This window comes from Acanthochromis polyacanthus, chromosome 16 (genome assembly GCF_021347895.1).
Source record: "Acanthochromis polyacanthus isolate Apoly-LR-REF ecotype Palm Island chromosome 16, KAUST_Apoly_ChrSc, whole genome shotgun sequence".
In the NCBI taxonomy this organism is placed as follows: domain Eukaryota; kingdom Metazoa; phylum Chordata; class Actinopteri; family Pomacentridae; genus Acanthochromis; species Acanthochromis polyacanthus.
Genome location: NC_067128.1, coordinates 26,008,561 through 26,031,405, shown reverse-complemented (window position 1 = coordinate 26,031,405; position 22,845 = coordinate 26,008,561). Strand labels below are relative to the sequence as shown.

Below are 22,845 nucleotides of genomic sequence, written 5' to 3'. Positions count from 1 at the left end.
TCCTTCATATTCTGGGTAAAGCTTGTGTTTTATGTTAAAGACAAATGTTGACAAAATATTGCTTTGTGGTTTCCAAGCATAACTGAGATGGTGAAGTGTCATGATAATGCTTGTACATGGAAAATCTTTATAATTTTGGTTACGGTACTTTAAGGTAAACTGACCACTAAGAACGGCATGTAAAACAGGTACTTTCTTGACGGTCACATGATATATTGAAACTACATAAGAATTACCCACTGTGGCTGTATTACACTTGAGATCTCATTCTCAGTAGTCATACTGAATCATTCCTAGATCTAATACTGATTTTGAAGAAATCCAACTGTCTGCAAACCCCATTACAGCCATAGCCATGAAATTTGAAATGGTTATCTCTAAAACTACAGTATTCCTCAATCTACTCCTGTGTGGTCATAGAGGGGGTTGGAGTCTATCCCAGGTGACTCAAGACGAAGTTAGGTTTACATGGGCAGGTCACCAGTCTATCACAGGGCTACACATGGAGACAAACAACCAATCACATTCACACCTACGGACAATTTAGAATCATCAGTTAACCTCAGCATGTGTTTGGACTGTGGGAGGAAGCCGGAGAACACGGTGAAAACTCACACAGGCACAGGGAGAACATGCAAACTCCACACAGAAAGACCCCAGGTCGACAATGCTAACCTCTGTCACCATGCCACCCGCAATTTTATCTACACTCAACAAAAATATAAATGCAACACTTTTGTTTTTGCTCCCATTTTTTATGAGATGAACTCAAAGATCTAAAACTTTTCCACATACACAATATCACCATTTCTCTCAAATATTGTTGATAAATCTGTCTAAATCTGTGATAGTGAGCACTTCTCCTTTGCTGAGATAATCCATCCCACCCTCACAGGTGTGCCATATCAAGATGCTGATTAGACACCATGATTAGTACACAGGTGTGCCTTAGACTGCCCACAATAAAAGGCCACTCTGAAAGGTGCAGTTTTATCACACAGCACAATGCCACAGATGTGGCAAGATTTGAGGGAGCGTGCAATTGGCATGTTGACAGCAGGAATGTCAACCAGAGCTGTTGCTCATGTATTGAATGTTCATTTCTCTACCATAAGCCATCTCCAAAGGCGTTTCAGAGAATTTGGCAGTACATCCAACCAGTCTCACAACCGCAGACCACGTGTAACCACACCAACCCAGGACCTCCACATCCAGCATGTTCACCTCCAAGATGGTCTGAGACCAGCCACTCGGACAGCTGCTGAAACAAACGATTTGCATAACCAAAGAATTTCTGTACAAACTGTCAGAAACCGTCTCAGGGAAGCTCATCTGCATGCTCGTTGTCCTCATCGGGGTCTCGACCTGATTCCAGTTCAAATCCGAAGACAAAAACACCTACCTGGAGTAAATACCCCCTTAGGACTTCATTTTTGGGAAAAAATACTAATTTCTTTAAATATGAATGCTTGTTTTTCAATTAAATCTTTCACTCATTGTCAGATAACTAGAATAAAAATGATTTTTAATATACAGGCCTTCATCTTAAAACTACAATAGAAAAAAAGAGTATCTGAGCTTGAACAACAGAAACTCAGTTGTCAGTGTGGATCATGTCTCCCAACAAGCTTCCTGGACCACAAGCCTTTGATGTTCAAATGCACTGGCATTTCTCAGGCTGGGAGGAAATATCATTGGAAATATTTAAATATTTACAGCACACAGCCTCAATAAAGCCTCACACATCAAAGCTTAAAATTCTCTGTATACATTGAATATACTGAGTGTGTTGTTTAATAGAACAGTGAAAACTTTTGTTCAACTTTCAACCTAATGTAAGCGCAAAGATGAAAAACAGCAGCTTATGCCGCAGTGAAGCAGTCATAAAAGCACTCTTTAAAATGATGGGTAAAAAAAAATAAATCGCTCAAACAAACTACAAACAGAAAAAAGATCATTTATGTTCATGAGCACTGTCGCATCACATTTCCTCAGTTCAGAGATTCTCCAGACACATCTTACAAATCTAATGGCATGTCAGAACGGGCATCATTAGCAGGTGGCCTGTCAATCAGCTTTTCAGCTGTCCTTTCTTGACCCCTGTGCTTTGCTGATTGGTATGCTATTTGGTCACTGAGAGCTCTCGTCAGAATATGAATCAGCAACTGTAACCCAGCAATGCATGGCACAACCCTGGTTTCCCACTAGGCAGGCACAATCCAGGCTGTAAGAACAAAAGCAAAGCAGTTTCTGAATAGTGGTGATGGCAATGTAATGTTCCGCGTTTCATCAATATTATTATTCAACTATTTGATATTTTCTGTTTAGATTATTTGCCAATATGAGTGAGGAAGCAGCTAAATGTCAATGACTGCATGGTAACATGGTCACGATGACAGCACAGGTGTAACATTCACCATTTATTTTAATGTGTTAATGCACTAACAATTGCTAAATACAGCTGAGGCTGCGTGGAATTCACTGTAAAAAAGAAAAGATGAGATTAAAGCTGCTGTCCGGAGTTTGAATCGCAGCGTCTCCCAAAACACCGGTGGTCCCACCCTCCCTCCCTCTGATTTTGCCCCTTTATTTGTGCACGCGCGGAGTACATGAGAGGAGTGCCCGGAGAGCTGCAGCATCTTGCCTGTTTTGCCCTCTTCTACATTTAGTACATTCAGTAAATAATAAAGGAATTACTTTAGAATGCTGTATTGAGTCTAACTTGTCCTAATACCAAAATAACATGAATCTGCTAGGACGAACGAGTAAAGTTTCAATATGTGATTACACTCGTGTATCCCTCTCGATGACGTTGTTTATCAAACTTAGTGCATTTACGCGTGTATATGTGCTACATTATTTATTTATTTCTATCTAGAGTTCAGAATTGCATGACTCCTCTGACGAAGAGTATGTCCCAGACGCCCCAACATCTTTCTCCAGAGGTCGGGCATCTAAACGAAGCCGTCAGGCGGGCTATGGAGACCGTGGTCAGGGAGCGACGCGAGCACCCCGAGCCAAAAAACGTCCTGCAGTCTCTTGGCCTGACAAGCCGTGGGATTGGTAACTTTTCTGGAAGTTGCTGATCCCTGATGCTCTCTCCTCCACAAGCAAAACAAATGTGCGCGCGGTTGCGTAGTGCGTAGCTCGCCCACCTCTGCATGGGCTTGCTTGCTGTGCGTGTAACCGTTGATTGACAGCATGACAAAGCTGAAGCTCGAACTTGATTGGTCGGCAGCAACCGGCGCTTTTTGGAATAACATGGGGGTCTATGAGAGGAAGACGGAGCTCAGGAATAAATTTTCATATCGCATTATACTAACTTTATATTATAGCATTGAACTAGACTAACACATTTAAGCTTTGTTAAAAAATGATACATAAATTGAAAACAAACGGAAACTCCGGACAGCAGCTTTAACCCTCCTGTTGTCCTGCAGGTCAAATTGACCCATTTTAAAGTTTTAAAAATGCGGGAAAAAAAATAAAAATTAAATATTATTTTTTTAATATTTTTTTTAGGAAATTTTTTAACATTTTTTGGTGGAATAAAAACAAATTAAAAAATGTTTAAGAACATTCAGAAAAAAAAATCAAGCAAAATCCATTGAATTTTGCTGTCAAATTTTGGGATTTTTTATTTAAAAAAAATAACACTTTTGAGGGAAACTTCAGGAATTTTCTTCCTGAAGATTTTGCAAATTTTTATAAATTTGGGGAAAATTTTCCTGAATTTTTGAACTTTTTTCAGACAAGGCAACAATATTTTTTGATAAGGACAACACGAGGGATAAAAGAGTAAGGACCATGAATGCCCGGAAAAAAAAAAAATTCAATCTGAATAGTGGATATTGAGATATTTCAGTGAATAAGCCAAAACTTAAAACTTTGATAAACATAAATGTTTGTAAACAGTTTGATGGCAGTCATTTGAGTAGTTGTAAAGTTGCTGGACCAACAAACATACAACAAAAATTTCAGTTTGTACATCCTCAGTTCCTTTCCTCAAATCTTATTCTCACATCTTAGTTGAAATAACAACCAAACACGATGAGGATGAGACACAAGGAGAGAGTAGCCGAGGAAAGAGGCATAAAAGAGAAAGCTGTTGATTTAAGCAGTGTCAGTTAAATATGGTGTGTGGCATCTATTCATCGTGTTGTTACAGATTACCACTGTACCTTTTTCTCTATTGGATGAGCAAAACAGTGTTCATGTTGACTTACAGCATGTATTTACCTATAATTCAATTATAGGCAAACAAAAAAGGTTGCATAATATGATGAGAATGTACAGATATGTGCCATGAAGTCTATAAGTCATAATAGAGAAAAGAGTACTATATAAATAAAAAGTGACACATGATCAAGTGATATAAATTACATACATAAATTTATCAGTCCTTCAATTTTGTATATTCCAGCTGTGTGTCACACCTCTTTATACGTCATGGATATGTAAAGAGGTTATAGTGAGGATAAACCTGTACATCCTCACTAATAGCTGCTCTGATAAGCCTCCTTGTTCCTCTCTCCTCAAGACAGATTTTAAGAACTGACACGTCTTTAAAGATGGCATGCCAAGTTTGATCACTGGGTCACAGGTTGGAGGACAGAGGAGAAAAGAAGGCTCAAAATAGAGAAACTTCAAAAGAACTGCCATGCCTAGACCTGTACCACTGGTGTGGCTAAAAACGTACCTATATATGGAGACATTCTCTATGAGGTCCGCCGTCTCTGTGTCTGTGATGATGATGCCTTTTGGTGAGACAGTCAGTGTTACTTTCCGAAATTTCTTAGCACTGGCTCGGGCCTGTAAATAATAATATGAAAACACAAAGACACACATTAAAATCAGAGGGCGAAACACATTAAGATTACATAGAGGAAAAACTTGCCTCAGGGACACACAGATGTCAGTCTGATGAAATGGAAAGAATCTTACACAAGAATACCTTTGATACACCAAAAAAAAACTTAAGTGTGGCAGAGTAAAATTTTGTTTGTTCTGCCTTGTTGTAGAAATGTAGGAAATGCATAAATGGGAGCAAAATGTGGCGAGGAAAGCTGTAAGTGTGTAGCCCAGAATGAGTACTCGAGGTCCAACTGACAGCTAACGACGCCCCTGGCTGCTTTACAGCATCTGGAGTTTAAGAAAATACAGCCATAGTGCTGAGCTTGTGGCTCTTGACAATGACAATGAAAACTTTACCATGCACATAAATAGAAAATTAGAATAGTACAGTTTCACCCTCAAGTGATTAATGTCAGTAGAGTGATTGTAAAGGAATATAAACAGAAAAAGAAAGGAAGAGGGGTAAACTAAAGGATTTTTTAATATATTATGTACAGGGGCTAAACATTCAATTTGTCTAACAATACTTATATTTGTAAAAGGTTACATGAAGGCCAAAGATGGCGAGAAGCTCAGGATAAAAAGAAATGGGATCTGATGCAAAAACTAGGACATCTCAAGGACAACAGGAATGGTGCTTGAGAAGGGATGAACCAAAATGCCCTAGAGATGGCGACAATGAACAGGAATTTCAGGGTAGACTCACAGCACTGGAAAAATTCCACTAATAAAGGCAGAGAAAGGGCACTGCAGCTAACTTCATCTATGAAGTGCTAATAGCTATAGTTTCTCCTATCACGTGTCTTCGCAAAATCCATCTGTTAGCCTAAGACACACCAAGTTCAGCATTTAACTATGTCTGTGTCCCTGTCGTGTCTCATGTCTGACTGAAGCATGTAACAAACGGAAAAGTGTCAAATGTATTAACTAATCCCAGTCTTGATGTCAAGTGAATAGGTGTGCATGCGTATGTTAGCATGGCGGTCAACATGATTAAAGAACATAACTGTAATATACAGGTTTGAATGTGCAAAAACATTAAAATAAACAGTGACAAGATATTGTCCTGGGTCATGAGGATAACACTGATGAAATCTACAAGTATTCTTTTTTTAAGCACTTAATTAATATCTTCTGCAGCTTGAGGCTTTAATTTTACAAGACCACAAGCGAATTTTATGAAAAGCATCATGGCAACTGGAATCTTCAGTGTCATTCTTGACATTTTATATATTGCTAATGAAAGTGCTAATCTTGCTTCCAGAACTTTTTTCAACGTGGCTCGCAATCTGTCCGATAATATGCATTGGAATCAGCACATTTAATGAAACCCAAGCTTGCAAGATTTATCGAGCAGTGAGCATAATGTGTCACACTCAGTAACATAGCTGACAGTCATGATACAGTTGTTATAGTCATAAGGGGCCCAGCCACTCACCATGGCAACTATTCTGTGAATGGCAGCTGAGGCCATGTCCTCTCCTTTTGGCTGGACCACCAGAGTCATTCCCAAGTACTTCACGTTGAACACCATTCCTTCCAGCAGAGTCTCCTTGGTGTCTGTCCAGTTCTCTGGCAACTCTGATTGGAAGAAAAGACAGAAATCACCAAAATACTCTGATATAATCAGAATCACTGTGTAGTGATAACCAGGATATCTACATCCGATTTTCATGTAAAGCAATTGATAGATAAATATGTCACATAATCCACTTAAACAGGTATATTGGTCAATGAGAGACATATAGTTTCAGGATATCTTGTCAAAGGGCATGGCCATGGCGACTCCCTGAACTTTGATACTTCGTGTTAAAACATCAACTACTGTCTAACTAACCTCTGCATTCTTCAGTCCGTCTCAAACTTTACATGTTTATCCACAGTCCTGCCCTGATCATATGCCTCCTTATAAAAGATATTGCAACCGTGAGAAATGCTATTTTTGCACATAGCATTTCTACAAACTTTGTGAAATTATCCTGAAATTGATCAGCTTCGCCTCGAAACTTTCATGCTCACGTCACACTCCGACGTTAACCGTTTTTCAGCCGCCTGTAAAACAGAACTTCCCTACAGCAAACCCAGCATTGAAGTCTTATGCCCAGGGTCACCAGAGAAGAGAGTAAAAGATATTAGTTTGATTCATTACATCGTGTGTTTTATATAAGATGTGGTTGGAATACTATTGCTGGTCGCTATAATGTTGGTATTCTGTTACATTAGTAAATGTATTGAGTGGTATTGATTTCCTGTACTGATTGTGTTCACAGCTTCTGGATGCTAAGAAGAGTACTTGCTCCAAATGGAATGAAGTTATGGAGGGACATCACCACTGACATGATGTCAGACGAGGAGGATGGCAGCACTGACGGGGTGTTTGGATGGATAGTGTGGCCTCCATCCTTCTACAGCCAGGACCTAACCTGTGTGCTGCCCTACAGGCAAGGCTTGAGGCTGATGTAAAGAACACAGCTTCACATCGCAGACGTCTTCAAAGTGGACAACCGTCAGATGGAATAACGCCAAATAAATATGAGCTGATGCCTAAGCTACTGGACAGCTCGAAGTGATGGATCAACAAAAAGATTTTGTTGAAACATTTTTATATCCATATTTTGCTGAACTTCCATTTTATTTCATTTCTACAAAAAAATGTAGTTTCATTTTTTTTTTTTAAAGAACAGAATTGCTAACAAAGCTACACTTAGCTGACGTGCATGAGTGAGGATGAACGGTAGAGGGAATGTGGGCGGGGGAGGTGTGGCTAGAATGGTCTAGTTGGCAGGTGCAGAGGTAGGATCTGTGAGGAAGCAGGTTGCAGGTGGAAGTGATTCAGATTGGCACAGCAGGGTTTGAGGGAGATCCCAGAGGCAGGGAAGCAGGCAGGGAGTGGCGGAGGCTATAGCAGAAGATAAGGCAGGTTAGACACAGAGCAGTTAAAACGACAACAGCAGAATTTTGGACTGGCTGACTGGAGTAGTTCAAGGGTCTAATAATAATAATAATAATATGTTCAATTTATATAGCGCCTTTCACAAACCCAAGGTCGCTTTACATAAACAAAGAGAACAACAATAATTAACACACACACACACACACGTTAAGTGGTGGTTCAAGCTCAGTTTATACTGTCAAGAGATGATGGCTGAATCCCAAACCGCCCCCTACACACTATCCCTACACACTACCCCTCCGTTTGCGCATTCCCGCGGAGGGTCCTCCATATTAAGGGCCGTCCCAAACCGCATAGTGCGGAGGAAGAGTGGACTGTTCAGCCCTTAAGTAGCGAGTCTGCATCGATGCTCACTCTGGACAACTTTTTCAGGAAGTGCAACGTCGAAATGGAGGAGGAAACAACATATTGATGTGAGTTCCACATGTGTCCATTATTTCTCCCACGCCTTTTTCACACTGACAGAACATCACAAAAAGAGTGGTGTAAAAAGATAAATCAAAAGAAACAAATCTTCTTCTCTGCTGACGTTTGATTTAATTGTGCACCCCCTGACACCTTAAAATTTGAACACAACTGACAAAATTCATTTGGATTTGAAATGCCAGATAATAGGATTGGAAAACATGTGAGTGAAAAAAGTAGGATGCTTTCATCTTCTGGAAGTAGCAGCGATCCTTGTTAGTTGCAACCTATGTCACAGCGCTATGCCATGACAGTAGGCGTCTTTGTGTTACCATGGCAATGACGTCTTCCGTTTTCCGGTGAGGCGACAGGGCGTCCCATTCCTGACGATTGTATTTATACCCTCCCCCTTCAATAATAGGTGCCCTTCACAGCTGCGAGTGTGACTTCTTTTGGAGTGACACTCGGTAGTGGAGGGGGAGTGTGTAGGGGGCGGTTTGGGATTCAGCCGATGAGTTGCAGGTAAGCCCCTCCCCTGCAGGTGTCCACAATCATGTAATTATCCAATGAGCTACACCTGCACACATTCCACACACACAAAGGGTGAGGGAAGGCTTCCACAGAAGGCATGACACTGCCCTAAGATGCTAACATTCAACACTGTGTTGAGAGAACAACTGACAAATGTATCATTTTACAGTAGCTGATCAGACGCAGGAAACTGCTGTTGTAGTAAAATAGGTAACATGTACTCGGGAGGCCCTTGGCTACATGAAGCGATCACCAGCTGTCTCTTTGAGCACCATGGTCAATAATTTAATTTGAGGAATTCTGCTTCGGCTGAACACACTGATTGCTAAATAAAAACACAAACAGGATTCCACAAATATATATATACACAGGAAAATAAACTATGAGAGACAACCAGGAAGCAAACGTACAATTTCCAAAAAATACTGTAATCTGAGTAATTTGCAAAAACTCATCCAGACTAAGGGGCCGTTTACACGAGGACCATCCTAACAGAAAACGCAAAAGTGGCGTCTTGTCATTTCACGTTTAGACGAGTGGTTTTGAAGGAAATCTGCGTATATACGGTGACTCTATAGTGTGTGGAATTCGATTGGATATGCATGCCAGGCAGCTGGGTGGCGCTGTGATAAAACTCTGCCATGTCTACGCGCATGCTTACTATCTCCCTTTTCGGATCTCCGCCGCGGTAAATGTTCATGAATGGAATCTGTACAGATTCTGTACGTTTGTTGGTACGACTCCTGTAGTGTACATAGAGCTGCCAGAGTTGCTTGAAGGTAGGAAGGATGGAAATAATCACACATCTTTGTTTACGTCCTTGTACCGGCCGGCAAACGAAAGCACGTATGTGACGTAATCGCGTGCGCGACGTGGTCAGATCTCGGCAAAGTTTTGCGTTTTGCTGTTTAGACGGAAACGTAACGGCGGAGCGTTTTCTACTTTTCCACTCTGGAGGCCGGTTTCAAATTTTTGCGTTTTCAAGCCCCCAAAACGCCGTCCTCGTATAAACGGTAGGGTGTTTTGTTGAAATATTTTGCCGTTTTCACCTGCAAGCGTCCTCGTGTAAACGGCCCCTAAAACAACAGCCCTCTTCATTTGAGTAAATGGAATGTCTACAGTGTCAGTATACAAGTAAGGAAATATTCAGCTTGCTTTGAAGATCCCAGTGACATCCCCCCCTCCCTCCATATCCATCCTGATATAATCACTTTGCCTTACTGTTTTACTCAAGTAATGGAATTCAGAATCTAGGACACCACCTTGACAGAGAAAATAGGCCACACATTCAGGGAGGATGGAGGGCAGGATGGTGGTGGTGGGGGATTTTGAAATCAGGTTGGATCATACTGAAAACAGAAATTTCACAGATTTACTTCTGTGTGTTCTTAGTCATGCACACAATATAAAACTGAAAAATAATGGCACATCATATCACATATTTGTTTTAGTGCATCAATTGTGTATTTTTATATTGTATTTGCTTTTAGTGCTGATTTTATTTGCCTTGTTCTGTGTACATGTATGTACAGCACTTTGGGTCAATCGGTGGTTGGTGAAAGTGCTCTACAAATAAAGCTGGATTGGATTGGATATCGCACATTAGATACTAAAAGTATTGTGCAACGGGAAGCTATTAAGGAGCAGTGGCCACCTAATGTGGATGTAGCTCTAATAATGAACGATGAAACAGCAAAACAAAACTAAATCAAAAGGACAAACAAGCCAAGATGAGAAAATAATTAGGGAGATGTGATCAGCATAGTTTGTCTATTGTTCAGTGAGAGCTGGTGTTGAGATTTTAGCTTTCACTTTAAATTGCTGTAGTTGGCATTGGCTCCAATTAATCTGGGCCTAGCATCAGGTCAGACAAAACTTGCAGGACAAATTTGTCTTTCAATTGTTGGGAGGGGTGAAACAGGGGCGAATCAGCCAGAAACTCCTGTAGTGTGAGCCTCAGAGACTAGCTAACTAATCTTTGAGGCTCACAGACGTTAGGTGTCTCTCAGAACCACAGTTCAAATTGAAGAGTTCATTTGCAAAAACAGGTAACTCCATTTTCAGAATGACTTATTTTTTATTGTTTCCTTGAGATAATAATAATAATAACAATAATAATTAATTTTTTCCTCTATTTTGTCATGTATTTTTCTAGTGAGTCAAATCCACCCAAGTCTTGATGCGCTGAGCCCTTCTCCCATTGCCTATGCATTTACTATATATACCGTTATTGCATTGCATTCACTCTGTTTCCCCCTGTGTCCTTTCTCTGAGTGTCCCTGGTCCCAGAGCTGGATGCTTCTGATCTGCAGTTGCTGTCCCACTGGCTGGCTTAGTCTCCAGTTAGTGGGACATCATGGCCATGGTTACATGAAGTTCTTATTAATTCGGAATTAACTCATTCGGAATTAAAGTTTTGTGCTTCGCGTTTACATGGAAATATTAATTCCGAATTAAAGTTTACATGGACTGCACGTTTATTCCTCTTCCTTAATTCCACTTTAACTCTTGGGTGTTGTAAAGGATTCTAACTGGACAGGGAGTGGATGTGATGCATCCCTGTTTACTGGAAGAAAACAAACTCCATTTGCTGTGGCATTTCTTTTCCCCAACAACATGGAGGAACAACTAAAAAGCATGCTTTTCGCTTTGCTTTTTATTGTCGTTTTGAAACAGCAACTCGACAATGGCGTGCTACTTCTGTTGCGCAAGTAAGGTCGCAGAGCGTGTACTTCGCTACATCGCCAGGTGAGGAGCCAAGCATACGCAGAATGACCGGAATTAACTAAAGTGGAACTAACTGTATACTTGAATAGAACGTAGACAGGAATTAGTTTATTTGGAATTAACATTGGAATAAACCAGGTAGTTCATTAAGTTTATTTGAAATTAACTTTAAAATTCAGAATTAAGTGTTTACAAGGAGATTTTAAAGTGGAATTAACTGTAATTCCGAATTAAAGAGGAATTAAAGGTCTCATGTGAACGTGCTGCATGTCCACTTTGGGATGCTGCTGCTGACCTTCCTTATTATGATCTCTGTGTGATGAATTGTATAAATGCTTGTATTTCTGAACTTCTGCTGCTCCTGTTCTTACGCCAGTTTCCCACGTGGTTCCATTCACATAGTTAGAAAAATGTGGAGGTGCAGGACGCGGAAATTTTCCACGTGAGGAGGGCCGCTCGATGGGCCGTGGCTGCTAAAATAATGTAATTTTTAGACGTGGTAAGAACAAAACAGGCTTACCTTGCCTCAACCCTACTATTCCTATATTTAATATGGATACACAGGAGAGCACACTTAAAGAGACTTATCATTTGGTCTTATTCCATACTGCCACATTCAGAGCAGAAGGGTGTCAGCGCAGATTAGAACTAGTTAGAATTTATGTGCCATATATATCAATCATACTCTCTTTTTAAAGTTGACTATTTTAGATTCAAATGTTGGCATATCTGGAAATATTACAAATTTCAATTTAATTACTCTTTGTAAGAAAGTAAAGAGTTCAAATGAACAGAAAACTTACTTGTGACTCACCTTTGATGGCATGAGGATGAATTTCAAACATGCTTTCCCATAGGTGTCATGGCCGTGAAGAATACAAATTGCATAGTTACATATCCTAAACTTACAATTAATTTTAAAATTCTTTTCTCTCCGATTTTTATTATCTGGAGCACGTGCAGCCATCCCAACACAGTTCCTGACCAGGTGATGCTAGTGAGGTGTGGGAGGGTTCAGTCCCGGAGGTGCAGATGGGGATGGATGGGATTGTACGCTGCTCACGATCTTACGCAGCTTTGACCTAGTATTGTTTTGGCGATATCACTTACGAAGAAGCAAAAGTAAGACTGAGACTTAACAATAACGGACAGCATGTCATTCTCCTGCTGTTTTCACGGCTCTGCACACAGCTCGACAACAGCTCTCATCAAACGCTCTCCAGAAATAAAACACAACAGTCCACTAGCATGCTGCGAAAAGCCAGCCTCCCTTCAACTATCCTCTGAGGCTAACAATACCGTTGCTACATCGCCAAATCATCTGCATCATTTGAGCCTCACTCACTTTCGTGCTTTGAAGTTCCCCATGCGTGCCGCGGAACTCCGGGGCTCTTGATAATCGCTCTGCCGGCGGATTTGAAGGCGTCCATCCCGAGGTGGTGTCCGCTCTCCGGCAGGTGGGTTTCCTCGTCTTCCGACCACGGCGAGTAAATACAGCAATCTGTGCACGACAGCGGATTCGCCAGAGATGTAAGGACGACACTGACACAAGTTTCAGCCCTATCCTGTTTTCTTTAACCAGAGAGGATGTGAGCAGCTGAGGGAAACGCACGCACCTACTGCACCATTTTTAAAGTTCAGGGCGTGTCCTTCTGTGAAGCTTCCTCTGAGTGCTCCGGTTTGAAGAAACCACCGCAAGGACAGGTCTTTCCAATGGTATTCCTGGTAAAGGAATTAAAGTGCCCAATGGATCTGTGCCCAGTAAACGTACAATTGCATTTTTCGTGTCGTTGTTTTCTCTGTATTGACTTCTGGGGTGGAAGGTCTGTTGTCAAGTTTCTTATTCCAAAAAAAGGAAGCTGTCTCATATATGTGTGTGTGTGTGTGTGTGTGTGTGTGTGTGTGTGTGTGTGTGTGTGTGTGTGTGTGTGTGTATGTGTGCGTGCGTGCGTTAATTATTCAAATCACAATGTGGCTGCTGCTATTGTCTCCCTTCATTTCCTATTATTTTAAAATAGTCTCTGCGCTAATTTGTGTCACGAACAAACCTGCAGCAACTCCAACACAGAACCGTTTAAACGAACTCATGCATTCTGCTTTCTGTATGCTAGCGCCCTCTTTTGATTGTTCCTTGATCTTGCAATATTGTTTTGGCCCATCTTCACTTGCTGCAAATAAAATTACCGTAGTAATATGAGGATACTGGGTCGTGACAGTAATTTTATTAAAACAAAATAAACCTAATGTTCAAATCACAAGACAGGGTGATCTGGTGATTGAATACAAATGTGCATCTTCAATCTCAGTATGTTCAAACAAGCGTAAAAAAATTACTTATGCAACTGATTTGTCCTCAGTCCCATGGGATTGCAAGGTGACATTGCTTCAGATTGTGAGGTCTCAGGTCCCTAAAGTTTAGGGACCGCTGATCTGAGACGGCGGGGTGTACATTAACACCTAAGCTTCACTTTTGATGGAATGCTTTTGTTATACTCTTCACATTTTCCCCGTCTTCATCTTTTCAATAGACTTATATGGTGATTGTCCAGAACCTAATATTGGTAATGCAATTAACAAACATTTTGTCCTCTTATTGACATTTTGATCCTGTTGTATATGCAATATTAGGAGACAGGGATTTTGTCTCATAACACCATCAAAGAAAAAATTTCAGAGACATAGAAAACATGGATTTTGTTTTTTGTCCGTCATGGTGAAATCTTTATTTTTTCTCCACAACCCAGCACAGGGTATCATGTCAAGTCCAAGTTCATCTCACAAGTATTTCACACTCAGGAAACTAAGCAGTGTGTGCATTGTATAGTCATGTATTTCTCACAAATCACCTGGAAGGGGTTATTACAGTTTAGCCAGCGATGGCATGCTGCTGTTGTAACTGTGGTGCTCTGTAGTCATTTGAGAGGGTCTTTATTTTATATTTAATGCTGTCAGCGGTCCACAGTATTGCAGCAACATGGACTGTTGTTTGTGTGAATATGTGCGTGTGTATATGCAACTCTTCTGGTGTTCATAGGTTATTTTGGATACACAGCAACTAGTAGAATCATGCAGCTTTTCAAAGACCCCTCAGAAATTGTTGTGTTGCTGCAATGTTGTCCTGTATTAGACTGAACATTTTTACCAACTAAAGCTAAATCCCCCTCTTCACTTTAAACGGAAATAGTGTATTGAAGGCTAAAAGCTGCACTAAAACAAGTCAAAATGACATTTAACCCAGCTGCTTTATGGAAGACTGTGAATCTTTGATGAAGTTATAATTCATGGTATTTAAAAGCCCTCTTGTCAGTTCAAACAATCGCTGTCACCTTGTCACAGAGCACCTTATCTAATAGAAACAGTTAGAGGCATAGACTCAATTGAGATTTTCGACTGGATTTCTTTCAAAAACAATAATCAAACAGCACAGCATGCACCATTTGTTTACAGCTGCCCAATTCCAGTGTGTGAATAGTGGACATATTCATTCAGATTTAAAAAACAAAAACAAAACTATTCTCTTGCAGCATGGCTTAGAAAGTATTTTATATTTACTCAGAGACAAGATATTTGTGAGATTCTTCCCTCTTTAAAGATATGCCACCAGTGGCTGTCTCTTTTTGTAGAATTTGAGGGAAGAGGGATGTGTGGTCACAGAAAAAACAGCCAGATGAACAAAGGACTTCAGGAAATTTATAATTGAGGGAAAGAAAGGTAGTTTCTTTCAGTAAGGATAACAGAAAAATGGACCAAACTAGTCAGGAAACATGCTCTAATGTCTGCTTTATAGCTGTCCAGTTTTTGTCATTCTCATGCTATTTGTTTCATACACACACTCATACCTTTCCATTTGCGTTCTCTAAACCCACATCTTCCTCAGACGGTGGAGCTACAAGGCATCTGGTGGGAGGAACTGTCTTGGAAATAGGAGGTGATGTTAACCAACAATTCTCAGGTCAGTCCAATGTCATGTCAGCTTATGGATATGTATATTTCCATAACATCTCACTAAATTTTCAACCAAATACCAAACCTGTATGAAAGAATCTCATACATCATCTGTTTGAAAGACTGGGAAAACTGTCCCTTCGTCTTCTGTTTCCCCTCCGGGTTTCTCTTGTCCCTCCTGCTCCTCTCCTTCTCTTCCTCCCCACTTTTGTCTGTCTTCTAGTTCAGAGGCACACATGTAGTCTTGGGATTGGGATTGCAAGTGTCCCATTGACTCCACTGACAAGCTTCTGCTAGACAGAATGCTACTTAGGCTGGACTGGCGGGCGCCTCGGGGATGGGTCTCAATTTCCACACGAACCTCAATATTGGTTCCTTCCCTGTGGTTATTGGTTCCTTCCCTGTGTTTCCAATAGACATATTTGTATTAATACACAGTACTGTACAAAACATTTATATCTATGAAACCTGATTGTATTAATCAAGGATGGAGCTCATCAATCCAAAACTCATCATACAGCAGGAAACCCCGACCTGAAACATACAGCTTGAATCATAAAGAATATTTTTTCCTGACAAGAACATCAAGGAGTCCCACAACAGATGATATGACCCCCAAAGAACCCTGATCTAACCACCATTTAGTAAGCGTGGGATTACATTTACAAGAGACAGAAACAAATGAGACCAAATCCAAAAAGTTCTCAAAGATGTTTAGAACAATCAGCCTGTGAAGCATCTTGGAAAAATGTAAGTGTACAGAACACAACTTGAACTGTTTGAAAGACAAATACTTATACACCAAACATTCATATTAATTTTCTTATTTACTGCACTTTGCATGAATTTCACTGTACCCCGTGAAGCTTCTTAACTCCAATATTATGGAATGGTTACCCTTGCTGTTTGTTTTGTGTGCATGATTGGTGTCGCACAGCACAATCCTAGCCATTGTTTCAAACTATCCTACCAATCAGATAGTTGTAATGCACCAAGAAATGCAGCACCACCAAAGGCTGCAGAAGAAGACTGCGCATTAGTAAAGATACCGGGCTTTGCAAAAGTTCTGTTACACGGTTTCATGATCTTTAGAGACGTTTACATGTCGGAGTGAAAAATTCCATTAAACAAACTGAAAGTTCTACCTTATAGGCAGGTGTCATTAACACAAATTTGTTCTCCGGTGAAGTTGTATCAAGATGGAAGTCAAAAGAGTTGAGATATCTGCTCTCCTTCATGCTGGCCACAACAAGTCTGACAGAGCCAAGCAGTTGAACATCAGCCGGATGACCGTCCACAGAGTCGTGGAGAGGCTCAAGAATGATGAAGATCTTTCAGATGATCTTTCAAGAATGGTGAAGACCTGAAAGATCTTCACCATTCTTTAGTCTCTCCGCGACTCTGTGGACGGTCATCCGGCTGATGTTCAGCACGAAGGAGAGCAGATATCTCAACTCTTTTGACTTCCATCTTGACACAACCTCACTGGAGAAAAAAATTTGTATTAAGGACACCTGCCTATAAGGTAGAACTTTCAGTTTTTTTAATGGAATTTTTCACTCCGACATGTAAACGTCTCTAAAGATCATGAAACCGAGTGTTACAGAACTTTTGCAAAGCCCGGTAGATGTAAACAAGGCAGGATTCACCTCCAAGAAACTTTTAAGAAACATTGGCTTGGCAAGTGTTTTATAAGAAAACAAGTGCATTCATTGCATTTGTTGCATCTCAAGTATAGTCACAATGCATTTTGGTGCATAACACTGTATGTGTACTTCACCTGCTTACAAGAAAACTTCAGAGGGTATCTTAAATGGATCGATAAAGATAATTTATGACGTTATTTTTACACATATCCCTACTTTACTTTTAGTGCCTAAAACCAGCAGCATGAAATTGAATACATAAAATATTATTAGATGATGCAGATTTTATCAGTGAGTTAAAAAATTCAATCATTCTGTAATTGTAACAGCAGACAATTAAATACAATTATTACATAGGAGAGGAAAAATGTTGTAAAAAATACAATAAATATTAATCCCTTGCTACATAACATTCTTAAAAGAACAAGAGAAATAAAGAGGGAACATTTACCTCAATGTAAGCGCTGGTGTGTCATGAAGGTTACTGTCAGGCACACTAATCACATCACAGTCAGACTGGCTGTCCTGCTGAGTGTATCCATGGCGTTTTGTGGCTTCATCCAGTTCTACATATTTATCTCGCTCCGGAGGTGTGGTGCTCGTACTTGGGAGGACACCGACATCCTGTACACTGACTCTGACTTCCCGGACACTGGTATCGCTGAGTGTTGAGTTGTTCTGCCCCATCCAGTGATCACTGACTACGTGAGAGAATAGGAGATCTATAAAAGAAGTTCAAACTTTATCAGAGCAGGCAGAAATTTGAAGGACAAGTCAGAGCCAACTACTAATGTAAATTATCACAGTAATTCAATCTAGTACTCACAGCTAGCTAAGTCTTCCAGTTGGATTTTCTGTGTTTCAGGGGGCTCAGTCTGTGGTCGACACCAACCATTCCTACACAATGACATGGGGACAACCCCATAGACGTAAGTCAGCATTAGAGGCACACCTACACCTGAAACAAAGCAGAAAAGTATGAGGGCCTCATTCATAAAATATTCGCCATTATTTGTCTAGAATTTGGGCAAAAACCTTCAATAATACATTATTTAATAGGCTTTGCAGCAATGAAACATTGGACTTCAGGATTTTTTTTTTAAAAAAGGTAAAAACTTGTGCTATAAATAGGCCAAAATTGTCAGATGTCCTAACCTTAACACCAGATCCGACACTTCTTATAATGTACCTGGAAATCACCTTTAAATCCTTCATGCTTGATAAATCCTAGTGTCTTTCATGTTCTACGCTGCACTTTTTTTGTCTTACTTTCTGTGTTGTAGTTTCAGTCATTTTCTTCAACTTTTTAATTTTTATCACGTCGTTATCACAATAACCCAAAACAAATGCAAGAGGGAGCCTCTCCTGTTTCACTTTGAATCAGATACAGTAAAGTTTCATGTAGATGCTGGTTCACAATGGTTTTCTCAGCATCTGAACCGCTGCATTTATGCAATTTGGTGCTCTAAATACAAATAGGAACTAATGCTTATTCTGCAGGAAATTATACATTTTTATTTCTTCTTTGAGTATTCAGAAAGAGATGCACTTTATTTCAAGCTTGTCAATCCTTTCCAATGTTAATATCTCTGATCAGTATCCTCGCTATGCTGTGTTTATGCAATGTGTCACTGAGGTTAGAATTTGGGAACACAAAGCATAGTGTCAACCAAACAAAGGGAGACATCATTAGCGCAGTGGGAACACTGTGACACTATCTACTCAGCAATATGGTGAAATTAGGACAAGAGGATGAGCCTGCCAGCCAAACAGTCTGCACAGAGAAAGGATTGAACGCAAAAAAAGAAAGGTAATTGTAGAGCAGTGAGTGCATAAAATAAATGAGGTATGATAAAACATATGGCATAGAGTAACTGAAGCCAGAATGATTAATGACATGGTCAACAGACACAAATACAGGGTGGTGTATGTAGGAGTTGGATGTGAGAGGGAGTCCAGTGTGACTAAATTTGTGTTTGAGTGAGTGTAAGTCAAGGGAGATGGTGATCACACTGTAGAGACAAAGCTCAAGCCTTAAGGAATTCTGTCACATGCATGATTAGTACTCATAATAGGAAGATGTGGTAAAGCGATTAAGGTGGCTGTTTGCATGCAGAAACCAATCTTGGGAGTATTTATATGGCCATACACTTGCTTATGTGCAAGGTATGATCTGCATAAAATTCAGGTTTATGCAGATCACACCTTGATGCATACTGAAATGTGTGCTCATGATTTATTAAAGGACTAGTCTGACATGTTGGGAAATAACTTTTGGACTTTCTTGTCGAGATTTATGTAAGAACATCAATGCCACTTTCATACCTGTTATCATGTAGCTACCACCAGCAGCTGGTTAGTTTAGCTTGAAAACAGCTTGTATCAAGAGGAAACAACTAGCCTGGCTCTGTTGAAAAGTCACAAAGTCTACCTCTAGCTCATTCATAGTCCTTACTCTGTATAATGTAAAAGATTATTCCAGATACCTCACAGCTAGCTGCCAATGTCAAATCCAAATGTGTTTATTTTTAATGGTTTCCAAAAATGACTTTTTGAATACTGCCTTTGATTAAACTTCATTTTATGCAAATTAGCATATTAAGCAAATGAGAGTTCTTGTTGCATCTTCTGTTGTAGCCTCTGTACTTTTGTTCATGAAGTCTTCTGTGAACAGTAGATTGTGATACAGTACCTTTGCTCCTGTCCTCTGGACGCTGTTGCTGATATATCTAACTGTTGTTTTAGTGTCTTTCTTACAGCTCTCACAATGTTTCTGTTGTCAGCTGCTGCAGTTATCCTTAGTCTACCCATTTTACGTTTGTTACTTAGTACACCAGTGATTTCTTTCTTCTTCAGGATATTCCAAATGGTTTAACTGGCTATGGCATGTTCGTGCAATGGCCCTGATTGATTTTCCATCTTCTCTCAGCTTCACAATTGCTTGTTTTTCACCCATAGACGGCTCTCTGGTTTTCATGTTAGTTAAACACCACTAACTGTAGATGCAGTCTGCACAGTCAAAACCTAATCTGAAACTGAACATAGACATTGAGCACTATCCATCCATCCATTCTCTATACACCGCTTTATCCTCACTAGGGTCGCGGGGGGGCTGGAGCCTATCCCAGCTAACTCGGGCGAAGGCAGGGGACACCCTGGACAGGTCGCCAGTCTGTCACAGGGCTACATATACAGACAAACAATCACTCTCACATTCACTCCTACGGACAATTTAGAGTAATCAATTAACCTCAGCATATTTTTGGACTGTGGGAGGAAGCCGGAGTGCCTGGAGAAAATCATTGAGCACTATTTATTTTTTAAATAATCAATGTAATATGACACGCCGTGGCAACAAAACACACCTGTCAGTCACATGTTCCAGTGTTTTTGCTCACATAAAATAAAAGCTGAAATGTTGATCTCCTGTCTCATATTCATCTTTTGATGTCAAACCCAAATGTTTCAGTCTACAGCAAAAATAAAGGAATTGCCCTCACTGTTCCAATACTTTTGGAGGAGAGTGTACATGGTCTTTACAAGTGTAAGTTTAAGCACAAGACACTTGTGCTCCAAACAAAGAGGATGTGCACTCAATGAAGGACCTAGGATCCCTGACCCATCACTATACACACCAGTGAGCAGTGATTCCTAACACATCTCTGGGGGTCATCAGGTGGAAATCTCCTTTCAATGGTGTTTCGCCCATTTAGTCCCACAACACCTCCAGGAGGCGAGGCGGTGAACTCTGGTGTTCCAGATTCACCTCCCCACAGATCCAGTTCACATTGCTCCTATATAATCCAAACAGCACTGATCCAAACACATTAGCCAGATCTAAAAACGCAACATTCAAGTCTCTCCTCTCCCTCTTAGCTGTCTGAATCTGATGCCAGATCATGCTAGTCTGCTCCAAGCACCCAGAAAATTCCGGTATCCCTGCCTTCTGCACTGTAGAATCTATCAGACCATTCCTCACTAAGTAACTAAGCCAATCTCTGTGCTACAATACTGAAGAAAATCTTCCCCTCAACATTTCGGAGAGAAATCATCCGAAACTGCCCAAGGTCTGATGACTCCTTCTCCTTAGGTATGAAAACATCTCCTGCCCAACGCCATGCTCTTGGAATACTTTGTTTCTCTCAGACTAATCCCAGATGTCTCCACAGTATTTTTAAGATGCCAGGTGCACTCTTGTAAACCTTATAGGGGACTCCATTAGGCCCTTGGGCTGACGAAGCCTTTGTAAGCCGACCACCTCCACAACTTCTCTCCATCTCAGTAGGCTAACATCCATCTCCTGACCCACTTCCCCCAGTGGTGGCATGTCAGGTGGAAGACCAAGGGTCCTATTCTCCTCTAAATCTGAATATGTGAACCTCAAATACTCTTCAACCTCTGACTTTGCTGCCGTTGCCCTCCGGTTTCCTGATTTAACATGCCCTTCACAAACTTAAAAGGGTTCCTAAAAAATGCTAACCTTGCACGTTCTTTCTTTTTTCCCCAAAGGTGTCCTGCTTTCCTAGTACCGCTAACCTGCTTCTCAGTTACATAATACATATTATAATATATACTTTTGTTCATGACTATATGTACAATATGAAATCAGCAAAATCAAGCAGTTTTTCTTGCTTTGCTGGGCATAATGTATCATGTTATTGTTTGTTCCTTACCCACAGTCACAGCTGCTATGACCGGCGAAACAAACACTGACATCATCACCCCACTTGCCACAGTCAAGTAGTGTTTACTTCCTGAGATATTGGTTTTCTTACAACGACCATGGACCTGGAAAGTAAAATTACAAATTGGAAATTTAATTTGTTCCTTGTTGTCATTCTCCACCTCTAAAAACATTTATTTGAGATAAGATAAGATAAGGCTTTATTATTCCTATAGTGGGAAACTATAGGAACTATAGAACTATAGGTACACAAACATCTGCATACCATTTAATAACTAATCCCAGTTAAATTAGATTTGTTTACTTTGAGTAGTACATGCCTTTGTAGAAGCAATATAAAAATTGTTCTATTTTCTTAACTTAGAATTTTGCACACAGGTATAACTGACCAGCAGTTGTTACTGACCTTGCGGCCCATGTATATTGGTATGCCCACAATGATGACTGGGATGGCGATGCCCGCTATTAGAGAGATGACCACAGGTGCTCCAAGCAACATGCCCACTTGCCATAGTACCTTGCGGGTTTGAGACCATGGCTTCTTTCCCCAGAATGTACATCCTGAAGGACTGAGGCACAGAAGGGAGATTGTTAGGGGTTTAAACTATTGGAATCCACACTGTTCTGGAAAAAATGTTACGCCATAAAACAATATCATATCTTCATTAGTATGGCTTCATAGATGCCAGTATCAGTCTGTCAGTCGAACAATTAACTACTTTAATCCAGAAAAAAATCTTTAACCTTAACAGATGGATTTCCATTCATATTTGCAAAGACATTAACAGCGTCAAGAGGAAGAATGCTACTCATTTTGGTTATCCCTTGACTTTTAATCTAGTGCCATTATTAGGGTGAAAAAAAAAGGAATTTGTTAAGTACACTGGTCTAGGACCAAATCCCTAACACTAATGAAATTCCCATCACAATCACTTCTATTTTGTGCTTGTGTATTTCTATTTTTTGCCTTATCCAATTTAAAATAGACATTTTAAAGAACTGTTGCTGGATTTTTTGTGTTCTGAATGTACTTGCTTTTCTTGAATTTGATGTACATTTGTAATTTATGTATTTTGATCTTCCTGATGTACTTGTTATCT

General features: G+C 40.3%; 2 protein-coding genes and 1 long non-coding RNA gene across 8 annotated transcripts in view; 1 reads left to right on the top strand and 2 right to left on the bottom strand.

Moving 5' to 3' along the window:
- The window catches only part of si:dkey-71h2.2 (low density lipoprotein receptor adapter protein 1), a 30,047-nt gene extending 16,992 nt beyond the window's left edge, over positions 1-13,055 (bottom strand). For both annotated transcript variants that reach the window (XM_022205136.2, XM_022205137.2), the window contains exons 1-3: positions 12,816-13,055; positions 6,293-6,435; positions 4,700-4,812 (exon numbers count right to left, since the gene is read on the bottom strand). In XM_022205136.2, the coding sequence (XP_022060828.1) occupies positions 4,700-4,812; positions 6,293-6,435; positions 12,816-12,900 (341 nt within the window). In that variant the 5' untranslated portion in view covers positions 12,901-13,055. The remainder of the gene's footprint in view (positions 1-4,699; positions 4,813-6,292; positions 6,436-12,815) is intronic.
- Positions 12,805-13,248, top strand: LOC127537760 (uncharacterized). The gene is made up of 2 exons (XR_007947584.1): positions 12,805-12,927; positions 13,053-13,248. It is a non-coding gene; the product is annotated as an uncharacterized LOC127537760 (long non-coding RNA).
- Positions 13,249-14,162: 914 nt separating this feature from the next.
- Positions 14,163-22,845, bottom strand: part of si:ch211-278j3.3 (E3 ubiquitin-protein ligase RNF19A) — a 28,433-nt gene continuing 19,750 nt past the window's right edge. For 2 of the 5 annotated variants that reach the window (XM_051960913.1, XM_022205135.2), the window contains 5 exons: positions 22,152-22,314; positions 21,735-21,849; positions 17,888-18,019; positions 17,513-17,783; positions 14,163-15,816 (listed from right to left, as the gene is read on the bottom strand). In XM_051960913.1, coding sequence (XP_051816873.1) covers positions 15,516-15,816; positions 17,513-17,783; positions 17,888-18,019; positions 21,735-21,849; positions 22,152-22,314 — 982 coding nt within the window. In that variant the 3' untranslated portion in view covers positions 14,163-15,515. Of the gene's footprint in view, positions 15,817-17,512; positions 17,784-17,887; positions 18,020-21,734; positions 21,850-22,151; positions 22,315-22,845 lie in introns of those variants that run through there. The other 3 variants (XM_022205134.2, XM_051960915.1, XM_051960914.1) reach the window with 3 other exon arrangements.